The following is a 20,182-nucleotide window of genomic DNA, read 5'->3' on the forward strand; positions in this document are numbered from 1 at the left end:
AGGACATCTCCGTGGACGGGCACAGCCCATGCATGGATGGAGGTCATCTCCATGGACGGGCACAGCCCATGCGTGGATGGAGGTCATCTCCGTGGACAGGCACAGCCCATGTGTGGATGGAGGACATCTCCGTGGACGGGGACAGCCCATGCGTGGATGGAAGCACATCTCCGTGGACGGGGACAGCCTGTGCGTGATGGAAGGACATCCTAGTGGACATGGACAGCCTGTGTGTCATGCCACCAGGCAGTGGGATTGTGCTTAGCAGTGAGAAGGTTACTGCTGACTCACATGACACGATGGATCATACATTTTGCATTTTGCTGCACAGCAGAAGCCAGACTTGAAAGCTGGTACGATTGTTTTTACCTGACACCTGGGAGGTACAGAACTGTAGGGGAGAGACCCGTCAGTGGTCACTAAAGGTTTGAGTATAGAGGGTGACCGGAGAGGCAGCCTGAGGGGGTGTGGGTGTGGAAGCTGCTCTGTCTGGCGCAGTGGTGGCGGACACCTGACCGTGCCTCTCTCAGAGCCCACTGGACGGCACCAGCATGGAGCCCAAGGGAGGAGTGCAGACAGCGGCCCATGAACCGCGGAACCACACTGTGGGCTGGGAAGAAAGGAGCACTTTTCAGTGGCCTTGGGAAAGGCGTTTGACTGTGGTTCACTGTAAGGCTGAAGACAAAAAGAACTGCAAACCGTGGGCTGCGTTTGGCATTTGCTTCTTACAGGAATCAATAAGCCTATGCATGGTCGCTAATGAGAAGCAGATTTCTCCCTGTTAGCGACGAAATTAGAAATGAAGGGCTGGATTGAAGCCCAGATCAGTTTGGGCTTGTGGTTTCTGTGAGATAAATAAATAGATGAAGAAATAAACACGGACATGTGTGAGCATGACTTAGTAAACACACACAGTCCTAGGCCATACGCCGAGTGGCTAGAATCAGGAACCCAGGCGGCAGTGAGCATGCTCAGTGTGCAGATTATGCGGACGAGACCCTGTGCCGTCCCCCACCACGCAGAGCCCTAGAGAAGGGGTTAATTCCAGGGCTGAGGCAAGGAAAATACAAGATGAGCCTGGAACTTCTTGTGGAGCGAAAAAGTAAGGAACTGCTGAACAAGAATCAGTGAGGCTGGTGCAGGAGGCAGGTCAGATGGCGTCAGAGGCTGAGCCTCCCGGGGACTAGCACCGAACACCCTGCACAGCAGCCTAGACAGCAGCATGACTAGATGATAACCAGAGAGCACACAGATATCTTCACCTCCACCGTGTGTACGCAGAGAAAGCGCCTCCTCAACCAGAGAGCACGCAGATATCTTCACCTCCACCGTGTGTACGCAGAGAAAGTGCCTCCTCAACCAGAGAGCACACAGATACCTTCACCTCCACCGTGTGTACGCAGAGAAAGCGCCTCCTCAACCAGAGGATTCCAGTTATAAATGTGAAGGAACCAGGGCAGTCGGAGGCCCCGCTGGGGCACCAAGGCAGCAGCCACTGTCACGAGGTCTTCCAAGGGATGTGGAACTCCGAGGTCACAGTTCCCGTCACCAGGGATGAGAGAGGTCACCACACCTCCTGCTGTGGAGCCCCGTGGGGGACACGCGTCTCCTCAACAAATCCTCCCCAGTAGTGTCATCACTAGAAGACATCAGACAAATAGAAATCAAGGGCATTCCACAAAGACATGTCCGGAGCTTTGAGGAGCAGCCAGGTCATTAAAGACGGGGAGACAGAGCCGGTGGCCAGATCACAGAGCCCAGGAGACATGACGACCAGAGCAGCATGGGGTGCTGTGTGGGGCCCTGGGCAGGAAAAGCACATTCGAGAAAAACTGGGACCTCCGCACCACTTCTCTGCCACGGTGTGTGTCTGTGTCTCCATGGAGTGTTGCCCCAGGTGAGCTGGATGGCGCCATGGCCCCGGGTGAGCTGGAGGGCACCGTGGCCCCAGGTGAGCCGGACGGCGCCGTGGCCCTGGGTAAGCTGGATGGCGCCGTGGCCCCGGGTGAGCTGGGGGGCGCCGTGGGGCTGTCTGCACTGCTTCTGCAGCTTCCCTGCAAGTCTAAAGTGATTTCGAGGCAAAATGATTAGAAAACGGCGGCAGAGCCAAGAAAGTCTTCAATTTTCCTAGGATAGATGAACAGAATTGGGCATGGCGCCAGGTGCCTGTGGTCCCAGCTGCCTGAGCTGAAGAATCACTTGAGCCTGGAAGGTCGAGGCTGCGGTGAGCTGTGATTGCACCACTGCACCCCATCCCTCGGCAACAGATCAGGACCCTGTCTCTACAAAAACAGGATTGTGTTTGCAAAGCTGCAGTCTTATCCTTCAAAGTGTGGAGTTTATAACCAGCCCGTGTCTGCGCCTGGCCCTGGCCCAGTTGCGAGCAGTCTGCGGCAGCAAGCCCACCTTCAGGTGCACACTGTCTGCTTGGTAGCTCTCGTTTAACCTGTCCAGTAATTAATAATTTAACTTCTGTCCAGTAATATTTGAACTTCTGTCCAGTAATATTTGAAGTTCATTTTATATTCTAAGAGTTGTATTTAATGAAATTGAGCTTATCCACGTAAGAATGAAGGAATGAGACCTTGAAGAAATCAGTCACCATAATTTCAGACCATTAATAGAAGAAGTAAAAGTGACAGTGGAGGGAGTCCGGCAAGCAGAAGAGCTGTCGGGAACGTCGCCTGCCCACCCCTTTGCTGCAGGACCCCACCACCAGCATGCTCCATCGTTTGCACCCTTGTCGTTGACACGTCTCTACCCTCAGCAGAGCAGGCCGGGCACTGAGTGGCAGGAACCCGCACTTCCTCCCCAGCTTCCCTTCCTGCGGTTAATCAGGGCTTCTCTCCCCGGCGCCACCATGAGCACCGTCCTTCCCTCTCTGTTTGGAGGGTTTGTTCTTAATATGCTTTGGCTGCACTTTTTCTCCTCTTGCATCTGCCTATAGGATCTTTCTACTCCACACTCCCAAACTTCTCTCAAATAATTACAATTATGGGAACAGGTGAAATTTTTTGTTGTTGTTGTTCGAGTAAGAATCAGATTGGGAGGCCGAGGCGGGCGGATCACAAGGTCAGGAGATCGAGACCATCCTGGCTAACATGGTGAAACCCCGTCTCTACTAAAAATACAAAAAAATTAGCCAGGCGTGGTGGCAGGCACCTGTAGTCCCAGCTACTCGGGAGGCTGAGGCAGGAGAATGGCGTGAACCTGGGAGGTGGAGCCTGCAGTGAGCCAAGTTCGCGCCACTGCACTCCAGCCTGGGCAACAGAGCAAGACTCCATCTCAAAAAAAAAAAAAAAAATCAGAGAAAGTATATTGAGGAGGTAGGCTGGGAGAATAAATTATAATAGTGAAAAAAAGTGGTTACAGACTCAGGACAGGAGTCCTGGCATTTTGGAGTGACTGGTCCCATCCCACGGTGCTGATCCTCGCAGAGGGACCAACTCTCATGCCACGCGCACATCAGTGTGCTCTGTGCCCCGCAGCGCTGAGCGCTTCCATACCAATAATTGTACGCACATCAGCGTGCTGTGCCCCACAGCACTGAGCGCTTCCCTATGAATAATTGTACGCATATGACTTTGAGGTTGGTTAATCTTTCCTTAAAATTTGCTTGATTTGGCCGGGCGCAGTGGCTCATGCTTGTAATCCCAGCACTTTGGGAGGCTGAGGCGGACAGATCACCTGAGGTCAGGAGTTCGAGACCATCTTGGCCAACATGGCAAAAGCCCGTCTCTACTAAAAGTACAAAAATTAGCCGGGTGTGGTGATGCACACCTGTAATCCCAGCTACTTGGGAGGCTGAGGCAGGAGAATCGCTTGAACCTGGGAGGCGGAGGTTGCAGTAAGCTGAGATCGTGCCACTGCACTCCAGCCTGGGCAACAGAGCAAGACTCCGTCTCAAAAAAATGAAAATAAATTTAAAAAATTTGCTTGATTTTATTTTTTACAATTTTTCGTACAATCGAAATAATACTTTCTGAATCCGTAATATTTAATGGTAAATATAACAGTCGCATTCAGTGAATATTTACTATGCTGCTGGCATTGTGCATATTTTATTTCATGCACGTGAGCCACATGCCACTATTACTTCTGTTTCACAGAGGAGGGAACTGAGGCACAGAGATTAAGTCCTGAGCCCAAGGACGCAGAAGAAAGGCGTGTGCTAGGCAGGACTCCACTTCAGGCATTCCACACATACGGGGACATCAGTCAGAGTGACAGACCTCTTCATCTCTTCCTAAACCAAATGAAGAGGTACCTGGCCCAGGAAGAGCGGCTTCTTCCGTAACATGAAACCCATAGTGAATGAATTGCTTCTATGAGTAACGGTCTGTATCATCAAATATAACAGGATTTTGTTCTCAGAGCTACAGTCTGGCAGCCATTAATAGGAGGTGTACGGATATTTTTCTCAAATTATCTATTTTATTGATGTTTTTTGTACCCGTTCTGTTGTGTTTGCTTTTATTAATCTATAATATCGTCTGCTTCCATATGGAACACCCCACAGGTGCAGGTCTGAGGTGCTCCCTGTTGGCAGCTCCTAAAGAGAGGCAGCACAGACACCAGTTCATCTTCCACATAGACACCCGATCATTGACCCACATGAATAAAACTGAATACATTTCAGCAAATCAGGCCACAGAATAAGCCTTTTCTTTCTTATGTCAAAATAATTAAATTTCCTTTTACAGTTTTTGAATAAAATGAGCCACATACTTAATTACAGATGAATTTCATGACCAAAGACCAAACACCTACCATTACCCAGGGAGACAAATGTACTGGGGAAATATGTACCAAGAGAACCTATTTAGAGTATATAAATGGTTTAACTTAAAAGTTTTCTGCTTTTTAAAAATCAGTGGTTCTTGGCTGGGTGCGGTGGCTCACGCCTGTAATCCCAGCAGTTTGGGAGGCCGAGGTGGGTGGATCATGAGGTGAAGAGATCGAGACCATCCTGGCCAACATGGTGAAACCCCCTCTCTACTAAAAATGCAAAAATTATCTGGGCATGGTGGTGGGCGCCTATAGTCCCAGCTACTTGGGAGGCTGAGGCAGGAGAATCGCTTGAACCTGGGAGGCAGAAGTTGCAGTGAGCACAAATTGCGCCATTGCACTCCAGCCTGATGAAAGAGCAAGACTCCGTCTAAAAAAAAAAAAAAAAAAAGCAGTAGTGCTTTTTAATCACAGTGAGTTTGAATCTTACTTTTCTTATTCACATGTGGTAAGGGCCCAGGCTCCGCCAGCATCTTCACACACTGACTCTTGCAACCTAGGAAAACACTTAACATATGTCACCACACTTGTCTTTTATAATTAAACTACAACTAGAATTATAATTCATAAATCTGCCACTGGTGGGCTCCTGCAGGAATATAGCCACGTTTCCAGCATCTGCGCCTCTGTTCAGTGATGACTCATGCCTATGTCTAAAGGTCTTCAGCACACTCGGGCAGCTGCGGGTTCAGACAGGCCCTGAGCACAGCCTGCCACCATCCTCCATCTTCCCTGCTGTCTTCTGTGTCCCCTGAGCTTCCGTGAGGGTTTGTCTTTCCTCTGGCTCTTTAAACCACTTCCTGTCCTTAGGAGAATCTCCCCCGTGGGTGGGGAAGCCCTAAATCAGGGCAGGACTTTGGGCTCTGATCAGCAGACTACACTTAGTGCCACCAGCCTCCAGCGAGAACCTGAGGAAATCACGGAACTTCTCGAGTTTCCTCGTCTGTAAATGGAAACGACGTCTGCTCTGTGTAACTGAGAAAATAGATGCGAAGGTGTCAAACGAAGGCCTCACATAAAGACAGGGCCTCTCAACACGCGTCACTTTCGACAGCTCTTTAGCACCGACAAGTCAGGGCATTTGTTAATGACTCAGCCTCTCTTCTTGGACTCTAAATTAATCTTCAGGGGTGCAGTGGGACAAGCAACCCCGTGGGCCAGAGCTCCCCTGCCTCCTGCCCCCTCATCACCTGCCTTCAACTTCGCAGAGTGAAGGGCCTGGCGCAAGGACCCATTCCGTGGGGTTATGTATGTAACACGTTCTCCAGCGAGGGTTTAAGGGATAACTTTTTACTTCAGTTGAGATGTGCCATCCTTACTGAAGAACTGTTACGTTCTGTATCTTTTGATCTGAAAAAAGCAAACAGTAAATATAGAAGTATTTGTTGACAAGAAATAAGGGAAAATGTTTTTATTGCCAAGAGCCTTTCCCCCTGGTTCACTGAAATGTTTGCTTGTATACATCACTCCTGGCTTACTAGAGCTATGGCTTAAACATCGAACAAGACGGCAGGCCAAACAGAAGACAACGTGAACGTCCAACCTCAGGCACCAGTGGACACGTGTGGGACCCAGGCAGCTTCTTCAGGATTCGGGTGTCAGGAAAAGGCACTCGAAATGCTGGTAGACCAGGTGGCTGGGGTGGCAGGGATGGGGCTTGTGGACCCGGGTCTTTCAGAAGTGACCCGTAGCTCACTCCTAGAAGGTGCGTGAGTCAAGCGGGTGGTTCTGCGCACTAACGACGCTCTTCCACTGTTTCCCTAGGGAAGATCCTTGTCCTTCAAAACCTTCCTCATCTGGGTTTTAATCAGTATTTACCAAGGTAAGACGAGATCCTTAGTTTACTGGACTAAAGATTTTTTTATTTTGGTCTTCTTTTAGCGATATTGTTTTTACTTGCAGATTAAATTCCAGCAGCTTAAAATGTCATCAGCAGTTAAATACTGCCTTCTATCTTGTAAATCGATATTCCAGCAACATGGGCCCCTTTTTTTTTTTAATTGATGCATGCCACCTAAAAACTGACTTAGTTTTTAATTAAATGTTAATCCAGAAAGATTTTAACAAGCACTTACCACATTGTATACCCTGCACAATGGCTTTCTTTCATAGAGTGATAAAAAGACTGAGAAATCTGAGTTATGTAAGGAGAAGCCATTAGCTGCTCTTTGTTTAGTGTTCAGATAAATGGGAGATTGTTGAAAGTATAACTAACAGATCAGATATATTAATTACATGCAACACATAATTATTTACACTAATTGAAGTAGAGGTGTGGCTTTACATCCAGAGATTGAAAAGTTTATCTGCCTCTATTTGCCATTTCTAACTGATCTAGCTAGGATCCCATCTTATTTTGTCCATAATCCAGAGTTTAAGTGACTTGTTCATCAGCATGAAGCATGGGCATGGCCATTATCCGCCTTTTTTTTTTTTTTTAGACAGAGTCTCACTTTGTCACCCAAGCTGGAGTGCAGTGGTGTGGTCTCAGATCACTGCAACCTCCATCTCCTGGGTTCAAACAATTCTCTTGCCTCAGCCTCCCGAGTAGCTGGGATTACAGGCGCGTGCCACCACACCTGGCTAATTTTTTGTATCTTTAGTAGAGATGGGGTTTCAGCATGTTGGCCAGGCTGGTCTAGAACACCTGACCTCGTGATCTGCCTGCCTCAGCCTCCCAAAGTACTGGGATGACAGACGTGAGCCGCTGCGCCTGGCCTATCCCCTATTTTTACGGGTCTTGAGTGAGGTTGCTGGTTGAAGGCTGTTTCCTCTAGCTGGCTTAAACCCTGCTCGTGTGCGTGGAAAAAGCTCCTGCTGTTTTTCAGGGGGCATCCTCATGTATGGGGCCCTGGTGCTCTTTGAGTCCGAGTTCGTCCACGTGGTGGCCATCTCCTTCACCGCACTGATCCTGACCGAGCTGCTGATGGTGGCGTTGACCGTCCGCACGTGGCACTGGCTGATGGTGGTGGCTGAGTTCCTCAGCTTAGGCTGCTACGTGTCCTCACTCGCTTTTCTCAATGAATATTTTGGTAAGTTGCCTTGGAATTGTTTTTTGAATCGTTGTCTATTCATGATTTTGAAGTATTTTCTTATTGTTGCTTGTGAATACATTGTTTTAAGTTGTGGATCATGGTAAAACCCATATCAGAAAGTACCTGCTCTTACCGTCCCTGTACCACAGATGAAGGCGCTGAGCCCCATCGGTCACTGGCTGGCTGGTTCCCTGACAGGAGGCGCTGAGCCCCGTTGGTCACTGGCTGGCTGGTCCCCTGACATTAGGCGCTGAGCCCTGTCAGTCACTGGCTGGCTCCTCCCCTGACATGAGCAGCACAGCCACTCGGGAGCAGTTGGGACTCAGACCTGCGGGAAGTGAACACAGAGCCGCGTGTGCACTTGTCCTCATCTCAGTGCCTGAGTGTTCATGCAGTGGTGAACCTGTACGTAGGAAAATGTGAAATGTTCCTGTTCTTACATAAAAGAACTCTCAGAAAATACCCGTGGTTCATAAGAAATGGTTATTTTCAAATTATAATGTGCTAGTTATTTTTCTTTTGAAAATTGGCTTTTAGAATATTTTCCTGTAAGATCACGAGTTAACACACTCAAGGACACGTGAACACACTAAGTGCCACAGTGAGCTCACAAAATGACAAAGACACGCGTCACGGGCGTGGGCAGGACTCACCACTGCTTTCAGCCTCAGCTTTTGCATCTGCAAACTGGAGACGGTATCACTTCCCGTTAGGGGTGGGTCTGAAGATTGGTAGTAACACGCTTACATACATGTAAACGAATGTGCAGAGCTCCTTTCACACCTGCAAAACATGGCCAGCCCTCCAGTGCGTGCGCCTTCTGTGGTGAGCTCCTCTCAGACCTGGATAGATCTCTGTCTCCTAGGGGAATGCCAAGGTGTGTGCTTCTCAGACACAGGAAACTTTAGCTGTTGGGTTTCAGTGATGTTTAAACAGTTGTATGGTATCAGGCAGGGAAATGAGAGGTTAAAACCACATTGAAAACGCATCTTGCACTGCCATTTTATTGCTTTTTAATGTATTTCTTATTCATTTGCTAACCCCTTGAAATATCCTGGTATCTCCTTTAATCTGTCCTTTATTTTCTTTATTACTGTTTTGGAACAGGTATAGGCAGAGTGTCTTTTGGAGCTTTCTTAGGTAGGTAAAGTTGTCATTTCTCTCAAAAGTGTAGAAATTTAGCCAAACAATATTGATAAAGATAACTAATAAGAAAAATAAACCTTCCTCTAATTCAGTGTTCCTCACGAACTCTCTGATGTCACGTAAGCGGGTGGCCATGTGCTTGCTCGGCTAGGCGTGGTCTGAGTGCTGTTGGCTCGCCTGTTCAGGGGCTTGGTGGCCCTGAGTGAGGGGAAGGGACCGGGCATCCTGCCATCTGCGAGGATTGCATGAGCCCCTAAAACATGTTTGCCTTTTCAGTTGTAGGGGCTGAGCTCCTGGAAAACACTTCCAGGGTCTTCAGAAAATGAGTCCACACAAACTCAGGACCCCCCTTCATCCAGAGATCCAGTGCTTCCCTCTGTCATTTATTTGACAAAGCCTCTAACTGTGCTCCATAGATTTTTTTATCTCATCCGGCAACAGTCTAAAGGGATTTCCACTATATGTAGATTCGAAGTATGTAAATACCCAGTTTCTCACCTGCCTCTTTTCATGAGGAATTCAAGTAGCCTAGTCATTAGCAGCACAGCTTGGTCGTGGTGAGTAGATGGTTCTTCTGTGAAGATGCTGGGAGGGTGATAGGCGAGAACATTCTCTGGGTGGGCCGGGCTCAGAGCCTCTAAGGGCAGACCGGTCTGAGTATTTGTGTTGCCGATGGAACTGCCCGCTGCCCTCTGTTGCCCCCAGCCCCTCATAAAGTCAGCTCTACCTTAAAAAAAAAAACAAAAAACGGCTAGCCTAGATCGTCCAAACAAATCCCACAGGTTAGGTGAGCTGGTGTCTTTTCCCTAAGCACCACAACTAGTACTTCAGTGCCTTCACAAATTCTGTCACAGAGCGTTGTCCACCCATTCAGTGGTGTTTGGTGACATTGGTCATCTGCAACCTTTTTTTTTTGAGATGAAGTCTCACTCCTGTTAACCAGGCTGGAGTACAATGGCGCGATCTTGGCTCACTGCAACCTCTACCTCCTGAGTTCAAGTGATTCTCCTGCCTCAGCCTCCTGAGTAGCTGGGATTACAGGTGCCTGCCACCACACCAGGATAATTTTTGTATTTTTGGTAGAGACAAGGTTTCCCCATGTTGGCCAGGCTGGTCTCAAACTCCTGACCTCAGGTGATCCACCCACCCCAGCCTCCCAAAGTGCTGGGATTATAGGCGTGAGCCACTGCACCCGGCCTGCAATCTATAATGTTTTGGTTTTGTTTTTTCCATTAAAAGAAGAATGAATTATGCCCGGTGTGCAGGTCAAACAATTCTGCAGTCAAGAAAACCTGAGATTTGGAGCCAGGCCCCTGTAAATGCACAGTGATGTTTCCATGGCAAGCGTAGACCGTCCGGTGGCCTGGCCAGGTCTGTGGCTGTGGCCATGAGGGAGGGCCCAGGGCTTTTTGGTCAGCTCTTACCTTTTTACCTTTTTCTCTGTTTCCTGCCAACAGATGTTGCCTTTATCACCACGGTGACCTTCCTGTGGAAAGTGTCGGCGATCACCGTGGTCAGCTGCCTCCCGCTGTATGTCCTCAAGTACCTGAGGCGCAAGCTCTCCCCTCCCAGCTACTGCAAGCTGGCCTCCTAAGGGGCTGTGCACCCCCAGCGGGCTGGCCCCAGCACCCTCTGCCCTTCCCAGCACCTTCTGCCCTTGCCAGTGAACGCAGGGTTTGCCATTGCTACCAAGAAAGCACCACGAGAAAGGGAGGGTACGCCAGGCGAGCCCAGGGCACAGATGCTGAGACAGCGTCTCCTTCTCAGTGCAGGACGTCACCCCTGCTAGGCGAGCCCAGGGCACAGATGCTGAGACAGCCTCTCCTTCTCAGTGCAGGATGTCACCCCTGCTAGGCGAGCCCAGGGCACAGATGCTGAGACAGCGTCTCCCTCTCAGTGCAGGATGTCACCTCTGCTAGGCGAGCCCAGGGCACAGATGCTGAGACAGCCTCTCCCTCTCAGTGCAGGGACGTCACCCCTGCTAGGCGAGCCCAGGGCACAGATGCTGAGACAGCCTCTCCCTCTCAGTGTGAGGCTTCACCCCTGCCAGGCGAGCCCAGGGCACAGATGCCAGGATGGCTTCTCCCTCTCAGTGCGAGGCTTCACCCCTGCCAGGCAAGCCCAGGGCACAGATGCTGAGACAGCCTCTCCCTCTCAGTGCAGGGACGTCATCCCTGCCAGGCAAGCCCAGGGCACAGATGCTGAGACAGCCTCTCCCTCTCAGTGCAGGGACGTCATCCCTGCCAGGCAAGCCCAGGGCACAGATGCCGGGACAACCTCTCCCTCTCAGTGTGAGGCTTCACCCCTGCTAGGCAAGCCCAGGGCACAGATGCCAGGATGGCCCCTGCCTCTCAGTGCGGGGACGTCACCTCTGCCAGGTGAGCCCAGGGCACAGATGCTGGGACAGCCTCTCCCTCTCAGTGCAGGGATGTCACCCCTGCTAGGCAAGCCCAGGGCACAGATGCTGCAACGGCCTCTCCCTCTAAGTGTGGGGCTTCACCCCTGCTTTTCTTTCTTCTTTTGTATTGTTTGTCAAAATTGTATTTCCGTATTGAAGCAGCTTGAGTTTCTACTGAAAATGAGCCCGAATTATTTCACTATTACTGTAAAGGGTTTATCTTACTCTGGCATTCTGAGAATTAGAATGAAAGTTTAATTTCTGCAGTTCCCTAACATTCAAATTCTTTCTTTGATGTTATAACACAAAGTCATTCGTACTCAAATGTAATAAAATTGAGGCTCCACAGAGGCCCGTTTCCACGTCAGCTGCAGCTCCCGCTCAGACAGACAGCCTGCCCCGCTGCCTGCCCTTTGCTGAAGACACCCTCGCTTTATACTCGCCTTTCGTTTTTCAGTAAAAACAGTCAGGTTACTGAGTTCTCACATAAAGAGCTCTTCTCCTCACACACTCTAAAGGCAAGTTGCATAAACAGTGGCGTTTCCGAACGCAGTTCCATTGCGGCCACCAATGGCAATCATTGCCCAGAGACTTTGCTGCTAGCACGCGTGTCCTTCCCATCCTTTTTCTATTTGCAAAATCACACTCGAACACCATTTCTATATATAGAAATCAGCTGTCCTGTAAAACTCACATCCCCTAAGATGGCCCACTTGCCTGGTCATGGGTTTCCTATTTTATTTGGCTGGAAACACACACCGATTGAGGTGGGTGAAAGCCTGTGCGGCTGCCACGCTGCATTCATGGTGTCGCCCGGCCAGACCCCTCACTTCTGGGAAGCTGGGAAGGTCTTTGGGGCCAGGAGTTCGTTTTCTCAGTTGCGTTCTGTGCCTGCGGTGTTCCTCGAAACTGGTGTGTTGTGCCGTCATCTGCAGCCATGCCTGTTCTTGGAGGCCTCAGCAGAAGTTGGTCAAACGCCAGGCCTCTTGTCTCAAAGGAGAGTTTCTCCGTATTTTCCACGCAGGCAGCAGCCTCCGCCAGGAGTTTCACCTGTTCCTTTTCTTCCACGTCGTTTCCCATCAGGGTGGGCCCCGTCACCTGAAATCCTGGCCGAGCTGTGTGCGTGGGGTTCCAAAGGCGTTTCACCAACCAGCGGAGGGACTGCCCAGCACCCACCCGCCATCCCCCGCAGCTTTTCAGAGGAGAAAATAGCCACAGAGAGCAATAAAGCTGCCTTTCTTCCCGGTACCGCATCAGCGCCTTTTGAATGGAATTCCTCGGCTGTCATCTGTCCGTGCTGGAGCATCCTCAATTTCCAGACGGGCCTGGCCCTGCGAGGGCGTGATTTCCTGCTTTCCCACAAGGTGTCGCTGGCGTCCGCTCGGTGATCTGGGCGCGGCTGGTGGCTGCCGGAGGCTGCCTGGGAGTTTCCCTTCTGTGCACCGAGTTGGTGTCGCCTGAAGTCACGTCCTGGCTGGGGCTGACTTGGATTTCATCTGTCTTTATCGCTTCTGCCGCAGCAGTTTGCGTTAGGGGCATTGGGACGGTAGAAATCTTAAGTCCACAGCCAGCAGCTCAGGAGATGGGGTCACACACTCAGGCCTCCGGGGTGGAGGCCAAGGGCAAATCAGAGGCTGCTCCCCCCCAACCGTGCACCTTTAAAAATAAACCACCCACCTGTGAAACTGACTAATAGAATAATAACATTGTAGATAACCTCAGAAAAGCTGAACCCCTGAGCCTTTGGGAATAACACTGCAGTACAGCTTTCAGATACAGAAACGACCAGCCTTCGATCAGTTGGATCCTGATTGGGAGACAGTTGAAGATTTGTCTTAAGAAATCGAGATGTATTAAGGGCAGGTAGAGACTGGAGGAGGAAGGGGTCTTTTCCTCCCTAAACGAAAATCACCCCCTGCGGGGGCTGCTGCTGTGAGGGTTAAATGAGATGGACAGGGCGTTCCCAGCAGACGATGGGCCTGCAGCAAGGCAATCAGAACGGGGTCTGTGACACGGATTTTCTGCTAGATTAAAGAAAATAATAGCCCACTAAAGGGTCATTAGATCGGCATTAGACCTAGTTCCAGCTCCAGTTCAGGAGCCAGCTCAGGTCAGGCGAAGGGTCGAGAAGCTGTGTTTCCACCTGCTTGCGGCGTAACCTCATCGCTTTTTAGGTTCTGGACCTGTGTCAGCCCTAGAAATTCTGAGCCGGCCATACAGCCCCACAGGCCTTCAGGAGGGCGCCCAGCCTAGGGAGAGCATTCTGCGTGTGTGGAGTCGGCTGTGCTGCATGATCCTGGGGAGAGCATTCTGCGCGTGATGGGCAGCGTCCCTGAGCGTCCAGTGCCGCACTGGCCCCATGTTTCTAGGTTTACATGTAGAGGCGTGACCCTCACGGTCCTGTCCGCAGCCCGGAATAGCTGGTCACAGGGAGGTGAGTGCTGCGGAAGAACCAGCAGGGCCCGCAGCCTCGGGAGACTCCTTGGAAAGGGGAGGTTGAAGCCAAGGCCGGAAAGATACAAGCAAAGCCTATCATCAGAGCAGCTCATGCTCAGACCCAAGACTGGGGCCTGGTGCTCTGGGGTGACGAGAGCAGAGTGCCAGCCGCTCAGCAGGGGCGGCAGGCAGGCGAGGATTCGCTACTGCTTTCCATAGTCTCATCCGATTCCAGGTCAGTGACGGCCAGGCCTTGAGGGCCGCACTGCGTTCCCAGAGCCCATAAGTCTGTACCCCCGATGGCCACCACCAGTGCCTTCCTCTCCTGTGAGGGCCCAACAGACAAATTGGTAGCAAGACCCCACCAGTGGACTGGACAAGCTGGCCTTACCTCTCTTCTGGGATGGCCATGGGCAGGCCCAGATGCACCCTCCCTAGGGTCGGGGACTCCGCTGGGGTCAGCACCTCCAAGGGCCCCCCCGGCACAGCTGAGCAAACCCCGTGGTCCCACTCAGCAGCAGCCCCCCAGTCCCCTGCACAGGGCCAGACTCAGCCTGTGGGCACCGCACTCAGGCCTGTGTGTCCCTTTACAAAGATGCCTTACCCTGAAGACTTCCAGGTTAGTTGCAGAAATCATGCAGAAACCACGGAGCTCGCACAGCAAACCGCCCCCCACCATCCCGCTTCCCCAGCACATATGTCCTGGGCCGTAGAGGGGACACCAGGCCCCCCTTGCTGGGCTGCGGGTCCTGCCACTGCAGATGGGTGTCATTTCAGGCGGTTCCAGAAGGGGGAGCCAGAAGCCACGAAATGGCACCTGTGAGGCCACCTGGGCGGACATCCCAGCTCTGGCTCGGATTTTGGGGGTTAGAGAAGCTGATGGCTTGGGGATTCCTCTGAATATGGTGTCCTGTTGAGCGCTAACAAGCAATCCCTGAAACGGTGTCCCCAGGAAGGCCAGTTTGCTCTAGCTGAAGAGTTTCCAACCATCCCGCAGGCACTTGTACAGAGGAGGCATTACTTGTGTCTGGATGGGAATCGTGTCCCCCGTGGAGGGCTGCAGGGCAGCCTGAACTCCCAGCGCCCGTCCCAGCTGCCAGTTGGCCCCTAGGGTGGGCCTTGGGACCACGGCCAAGCAGAAGCCCAGGAGGAAGGGGGTCCTCCTGCCAGTTCTGCCAAGTCCTAAATGCTCACTGCTAATGACAGGATTTTCCAGAATGGATTGTCCTGGGCCTGTGGGCCTAGAAGGGAATCCAAAAATCCTCCAGCCCCACCTCCACCTGGGTCCTGAGAGTTCTGGGGCCGGAAGGCTCCGGGCGCTGAGCTTGTCGGCGCTGGGGGTGGACGTGGCCCTGGCTGTGATCCAAGATGCGCACAGAAGCCTTGGGGTCCGGATCTAGAAAGACGGATTAGCACAGGCGTCGTTTGGATTCTAACAGACCATGTCCTGGAAAAGACACAACGTGGCCTTTGGAATATTCGCCCCTCGCTAAGGAAGAGAGGGAGGCCCTGAGATCAGGCGTCGCTGCAAGTCAGAAAGCTGGATTCTTAGGTGAAGTCTCCGTTTTAAAATTGGGCTCCCAGCATTTGTTGGTGTCATTGGGTTGCCTGGGATACTGTGTGGGACAGCCGAGGGGGACCGTCTGCCGTAGCCTGTTCCCCGGGGAGACGGCGCGGGACAGCCAGGGGGGACCGTCTGCCGTGGCCGGTTCCCCGGGGAGACGGCGCGGGACAGCCGAGGGGGACCGTCTACCATGGCCGGTTCCCCCATCACCGCAAAGCCCAGCAGCAGTCAGCCTCAGACCTTCTTTCTGTCCTGAGAGGCCCTCTCACAGCTTGCCTCAGTTTCTCCCTGGGATCAAGCACAGCTGTGTTTGAAGGCGGGAAGCCAGCAGGGCTCTTGCCCTGGAGTAATGGGATGTCATGATTCTCACTGATTTCCTTGAGGAGACCTTTCCTCAGAGGCTGTGTTGCCAGCCCGGTGCAGTGCAACCCGCGGCCCTATAGACCCTGTTCCTTCCTCGGGGCATTGTGCTGCGGTGAGGCCTGGCAGGATGAGGACTCCTGACCTCTGCCATGGGCCCAGGAAGAGGCCAGTCCCGAGTGTGCCCCTCTCCCACCTGCAGCTGCCCCGTACCGGGCTGTGCAGGAGAGCTTGGGCCAGGAGAAGGAGCTGCACCACCAGCTTCCATTGCAGGCGCCCTCTGCCCTCAGGGACACTTTTAATTGTCTGCATTTCAGTTTGTCTGTAATGGGTCCAGTTGTAGTCCCTCAGAAGTTGTAAACCTAAAATTCACTGTCTGTAGGTGCTGGGGAGAAAATGCTGCCCATTCTAAATGCAGGTTTGTTCGTGTGCCCACACCGTGCGTCCAGCACAATCACAGGAAGCGCTCCGCCAGGAGGAGGAGAGTCTACGAGAGCTCCCAAGTTCTCCCCAAAATAGGTCGGGTGTCCATGCACAATCTCTGGGCTCTGGGACTGCCCCCTTCACTTCCATAGGCAATGGGGAGCCCCATGCAGACAGTGTGCGTTAACCGGGGTCCTGGGCCACATGTTGATGCCGAGTCCCAGGCACAGATGCTTGTGCGGACGCTGCAGGGCCGGTGGTCAGGGGCTGTGAGTGCCCAGTCCAGGATGCGCCAGGCTTCTGGGCCACCTCACCCTGCTCCTCTCCTGCTGATCCACCAGGATGCACCAGGCTCCCCGGCCACCCCTCTCTGCTCCTGTCCACCCTGCTCCTGTCCCACTGCCCTGTGTCCTCGACCTGAGCCTCAGCTTGTCCAGCTGGGGCCGTCCAGGTGGGAGTGACTGTCTATGACGAAAGAACGAGAGAGAACTGGGTCCATAGGACAGGAGCAGGGGGCCAGTACGGGCCCTCACCAGGGGCACTGGCTGTCTCTGGCTCTGCCTGTTTCTAGGAACCACCTGGACTGATGCCAGCCATGGCCCCCTGTGAAAATTCTTGCTGCGTCCTCTGGTCTCTGTGCCTTCACCTGAGGACAGGGCCTCTCCCTTTGGCCTCCTTGAGTCCCCCCCTAATTTGTGACAAAATGAGAAGAAACAAAGGCTTGCAGTAAGAGGAGAGGGGTGGGTCGGGAGAGAGTCGGGCCCTGGGCTGCGCCGTCATCACTCGGCTCTCAGCTCTCAGTGACCTGAGGACCGAGAGCCTAGACCCATCGTGGGGACTGTGCAGGGGGCCCAGCCGGGGCAGGGGGTGTGCAGGGGGCAACTGTGCCAGGGAACCAGCAGAGACGTGGCTAACAGTACAGCCTGGCTAAGAACTGTGGGGCTGTGCACTTAGGGAACCCCAGCAGCCCTGACACTGACTCATGGGGCCAGTTGCGCAGGGAGGTGCCGGCAGCAGGTGAGTCGTGGGGCCTGGGGACCAAAGCCAGCCTCCCTGGCTGTGCGGGGTGGGAGACCTTGCAGGGCTGGGGCTCAGGGAACCTGAAATGCGGAACCCTAAGCACGGTCCGCGCTGGAAAAGCCCATCCTGGGCTGGTTTGGGCATCCTCATCCTGGGTCACGCCCACCTGCACCCGTGGGGCTGCAGCCTCTCCTCTGGGGCCCGGCTCGGTTGCCTCGGCCCTTCCAGGCCCTCCCCGGACCCTGCCCCAGTCCACAGGCCACCCGTGGGTTCTGAAACGCCCCTCAGTGTGGACTCGAAGATAGGCCATCCCCTGCAGCCCTTCCCAGAGCCTGCAGCTCCGGCCCCACACGAGTGGGGAGCCGCGCAGGAGCACTGCGCGGCAGCAGTGACAAGGAGGTGCCCGCCCCACTGCAGGTTGCCCAGAGCTCATGGCCACCCAGATCATGCACCGGGGGACCTGCAGGCGTGTTGCTCCCAGGTGTCCAGGCTGCCTGGTCACTCAGCTGCACACCACTGCAGCCCCGTGACAGTCACACCACCCAGGAGGGGACACCCCGACCTGCAGCCCCCCTGGCAGGCCACCCTCCAGGCCTAGGCCAGACCCATAGCAAAGATGGGGGCACCCTGCTTCCCTCTGCCCCGGCCTCCTATGAGGACTGAAAACCTGAGAACACAGGAGTGGTGAGGGAGGTCCCTCAGTGGTGACCAGACACCATACCTACCGGGGGGAGAAAGAGAAGGACAGAGACAGGAGAGAGACAGAGGAGGAGAGAGAGGGGGAGAGAAGGAGAGACACACTCCTTGTCCCTGAAGCACCCTGGGGACCCCAGCGGGGCCACCTGCAGGGATCCCAGGCTCCATCCACCAAGAAGGGGCGTGTGGGAGAGCACCAGAAAGACCACAGCCCCCAGGAAGCTGCACACACAGTCACCATGCCATTGGAGAGAACAGAAAGCAGAGCTGGAAGAGCTGCCTGCCCACCACCGGTGCTCACAGCAGCCAAAGGGGAAGGCCACTCAAGTGTCCGTGGACAGAGGAGGGACCCACAGTGGGGCCCAACCCATCTACAGGGATGTGACTCAGCCTTAACAAGGAAGGAATTCAGATATGGGCCACACTGCAGATGTGCCTTGAGGATGTCGTGCCAAGCTGAAGACGGCAGGCACAGAAGGACAAGCCCCATGCCAGTCCACTCATTGGAGGCCCTGGAGTTGTCAGATCCGTGGAGACAGAGAGCAGGTGGTGGCCAGGGCTGGGAGAGAGGAAAGTCCGTGTATCACGGGCAGAGCTTCAGTTTGGGAAGATGAGAAAGCTCTGGAGATGGATGGTGGAGATGTTTGCACAACGTGAATGCACTTTACAAAATGGCTAAGATGGTAAATTTTATGTTATGGTTATTTTACCACAATTAAACCCCAAAGGGACTGTCCGAGCGGGGCGGAGCCAGCCGAGCCTCAGGTGCAGGTGCTGGGCAGCTTTGCTGGGCACTGACCCGCGGCCCCGCCCCCACCCTTGCTCCCAGCCTGCAGTGGCCACCTCGGTGTTGAGGGTTCATGTGCCGTCGCACTTTGGCAGACGCCACTTCCTGTCTCTCAGAAGAAGCAAGGCCCCGACCGGTTTATAAAGAGTGCCCATCGTCTCTGGCACCAGACGGCCCCAGCCCGGCATCTCGATGAGTGAAGTGTAATGAGCCGGAATTGCAGGATTAAGTTTCACTTGAAACTCACTCCGGTTCAAAACTTAATGGAAAAAATGCCTGGCAAAACTTGTTTAGAGCTTTATTGAACCAAAATACTTTAAAAACAGTTTGGGAAGCTCAGTGAACCCAGGCTGTGGCTCAGCCCTGTGCTTCGCCCAGGCCGTGGCCCAGTCCCACGTTTTGTCTAGGGCGGGTTCCGTTCCCTCAAGCAGGTGATGGGAATCCCAGACGGGAGCCTGAGGCTGAGCAGCCAGGCCACACCATCAGGGCCGGCCACACCGCCAGGGCCTGCCTCATCGCCCCACAGTCAGGAATGCTCTGCACACGCATCAGAAGGAGAGTCGCTGAGTATCACAAAGGAAAATAGAAAGCACAGCCTCACTGCCCAAGGCCGGGGCAAAGATTGACTTGCCTGTGTTGCTGCCTAATTAAACAGATTTGGGTAAACCAAGTAGTTTAAAGAAAAATGTTGGAATATTGCCATTTGAAAACTATTATTATTTTGCAAGAGGAAAACAATTGTGAGTTCACAGGCACAAACCCAAACTCTTGCCAGAAACTAAAAACGTGATTTATTTACCTCTCGACCAGCGTTAGCGAAAAGAGCAGGCCTGCGGGATCAGGACGCGGCTCTGGGCCCTCCTGCCTCAGCCCTCTGGCACTGTGAGAGGGGCACGCAGCCGGGGCGGGCATGCAGTGACAGCCACTGCTTGTCCTGCGAAGTGCAGAACAGAGAAGAGGCTCCGAAGCACAGAGCGCCTCTGCCCTGGGCTTTGCACACATTCCTGACTTTTTAAGACGCAGCTGTGCAGGACCATTGCATCTCCGTGAAGCTGTCGTCATTGGCCTCAGGCTGACCCGGGCCCCTGGCACTTGAGGGCCAGGGAAGGGGTTGCGTCTCCCTGGGACACACATGTGGCATCCTTTCCCCACCCCCGTGCACACCAGTGGAGTGTCAGCTCAGCCCTGTTTGTGCTTTCTAAGAGAAATCGAGGTTTAAAGGGGACATTTTTTTTGCCTAGCGTGGTGTGTGAAGCCCAGATGGCTGCAGCAGCTGTGCCGGGCTGGCCCGGCCTCCTCACCGGGAGCTTCCCTCTGGCTAGAGTTGCTGTTTCATCTGCCTCTATCCCTGCGGCCACCCCGGTGGAGGAAGCGAGGACCCTGTTCAGCCGTGGCCTTCCTGTGAACTAGGCCTCCTTCAGGTGCAAGTGACAGAATCCACATTCAACTCGATTGAGCAGAAAAGGGAAGTTGCTTCCTCACCAAGGTGAAGACCCCAGGGGCAGGCTTTCAGGTCCCTCTAGACTCAG

General features: G+C 53.3%; 1 protein-coding gene across 7 annotated transcripts in view; it reads left to right on the plus strand.

The window, feature by feature from the left end:
* ATP9B (ATPase phospholipid transporting 9B (putative)) overlaps positions 1 to 11,548 on the plus strand; it is a 305,466-nt gene extending 293,918 nt beyond the window's left edge. For 3 of the 7 annotated variants that reach the window (XM_054460401.2, XM_063653859.1, XM_054460409.2), the window contains 4 exons: positions 6,553 to 6,610; positions 7,617 to 7,820; positions 8,931 to 8,963; positions 10,427 to 11,548. In XM_054460401.2, coding sequence (XP_054316376.1) covers positions 6,553 to 6,610; positions 7,617 to 7,820; positions 8,931 to 8,963; positions 10,427 to 10,563 — 432 coding nt within the window. In that variant the 3' untranslated portion in view covers positions 10,564 to 11,548. Of the gene's footprint in view, positions 1 to 6,269; positions 6,412 to 6,552; positions 6,611 to 7,616; positions 7,821 to 7,972; positions 8,286 to 8,930; positions 8,964 to 10,426 lie in introns of those variants that run through there. The other 4 variants (XM_054460402.2, XM_063653860.1, XM_054460403.2 and 1 more) reach the window with 3 other exon arrangements.
* Positions 11,549 to 20,182: the final 8,634 nt, after the last annotated feature.

Source organism: Pongo pygmaeus, chromosome 17 (assembly GCF_028885625.2).
Source record: "Pongo pygmaeus isolate AG05252 chromosome 17, NHGRI_mPonPyg2-v2.0_pri, whole genome shotgun sequence".
Lineage (NCBI taxonomy): Eukaryota > Metazoa > Chordata > Mammalia > Primates > Hominidae > Pongo > Pongo pygmaeus.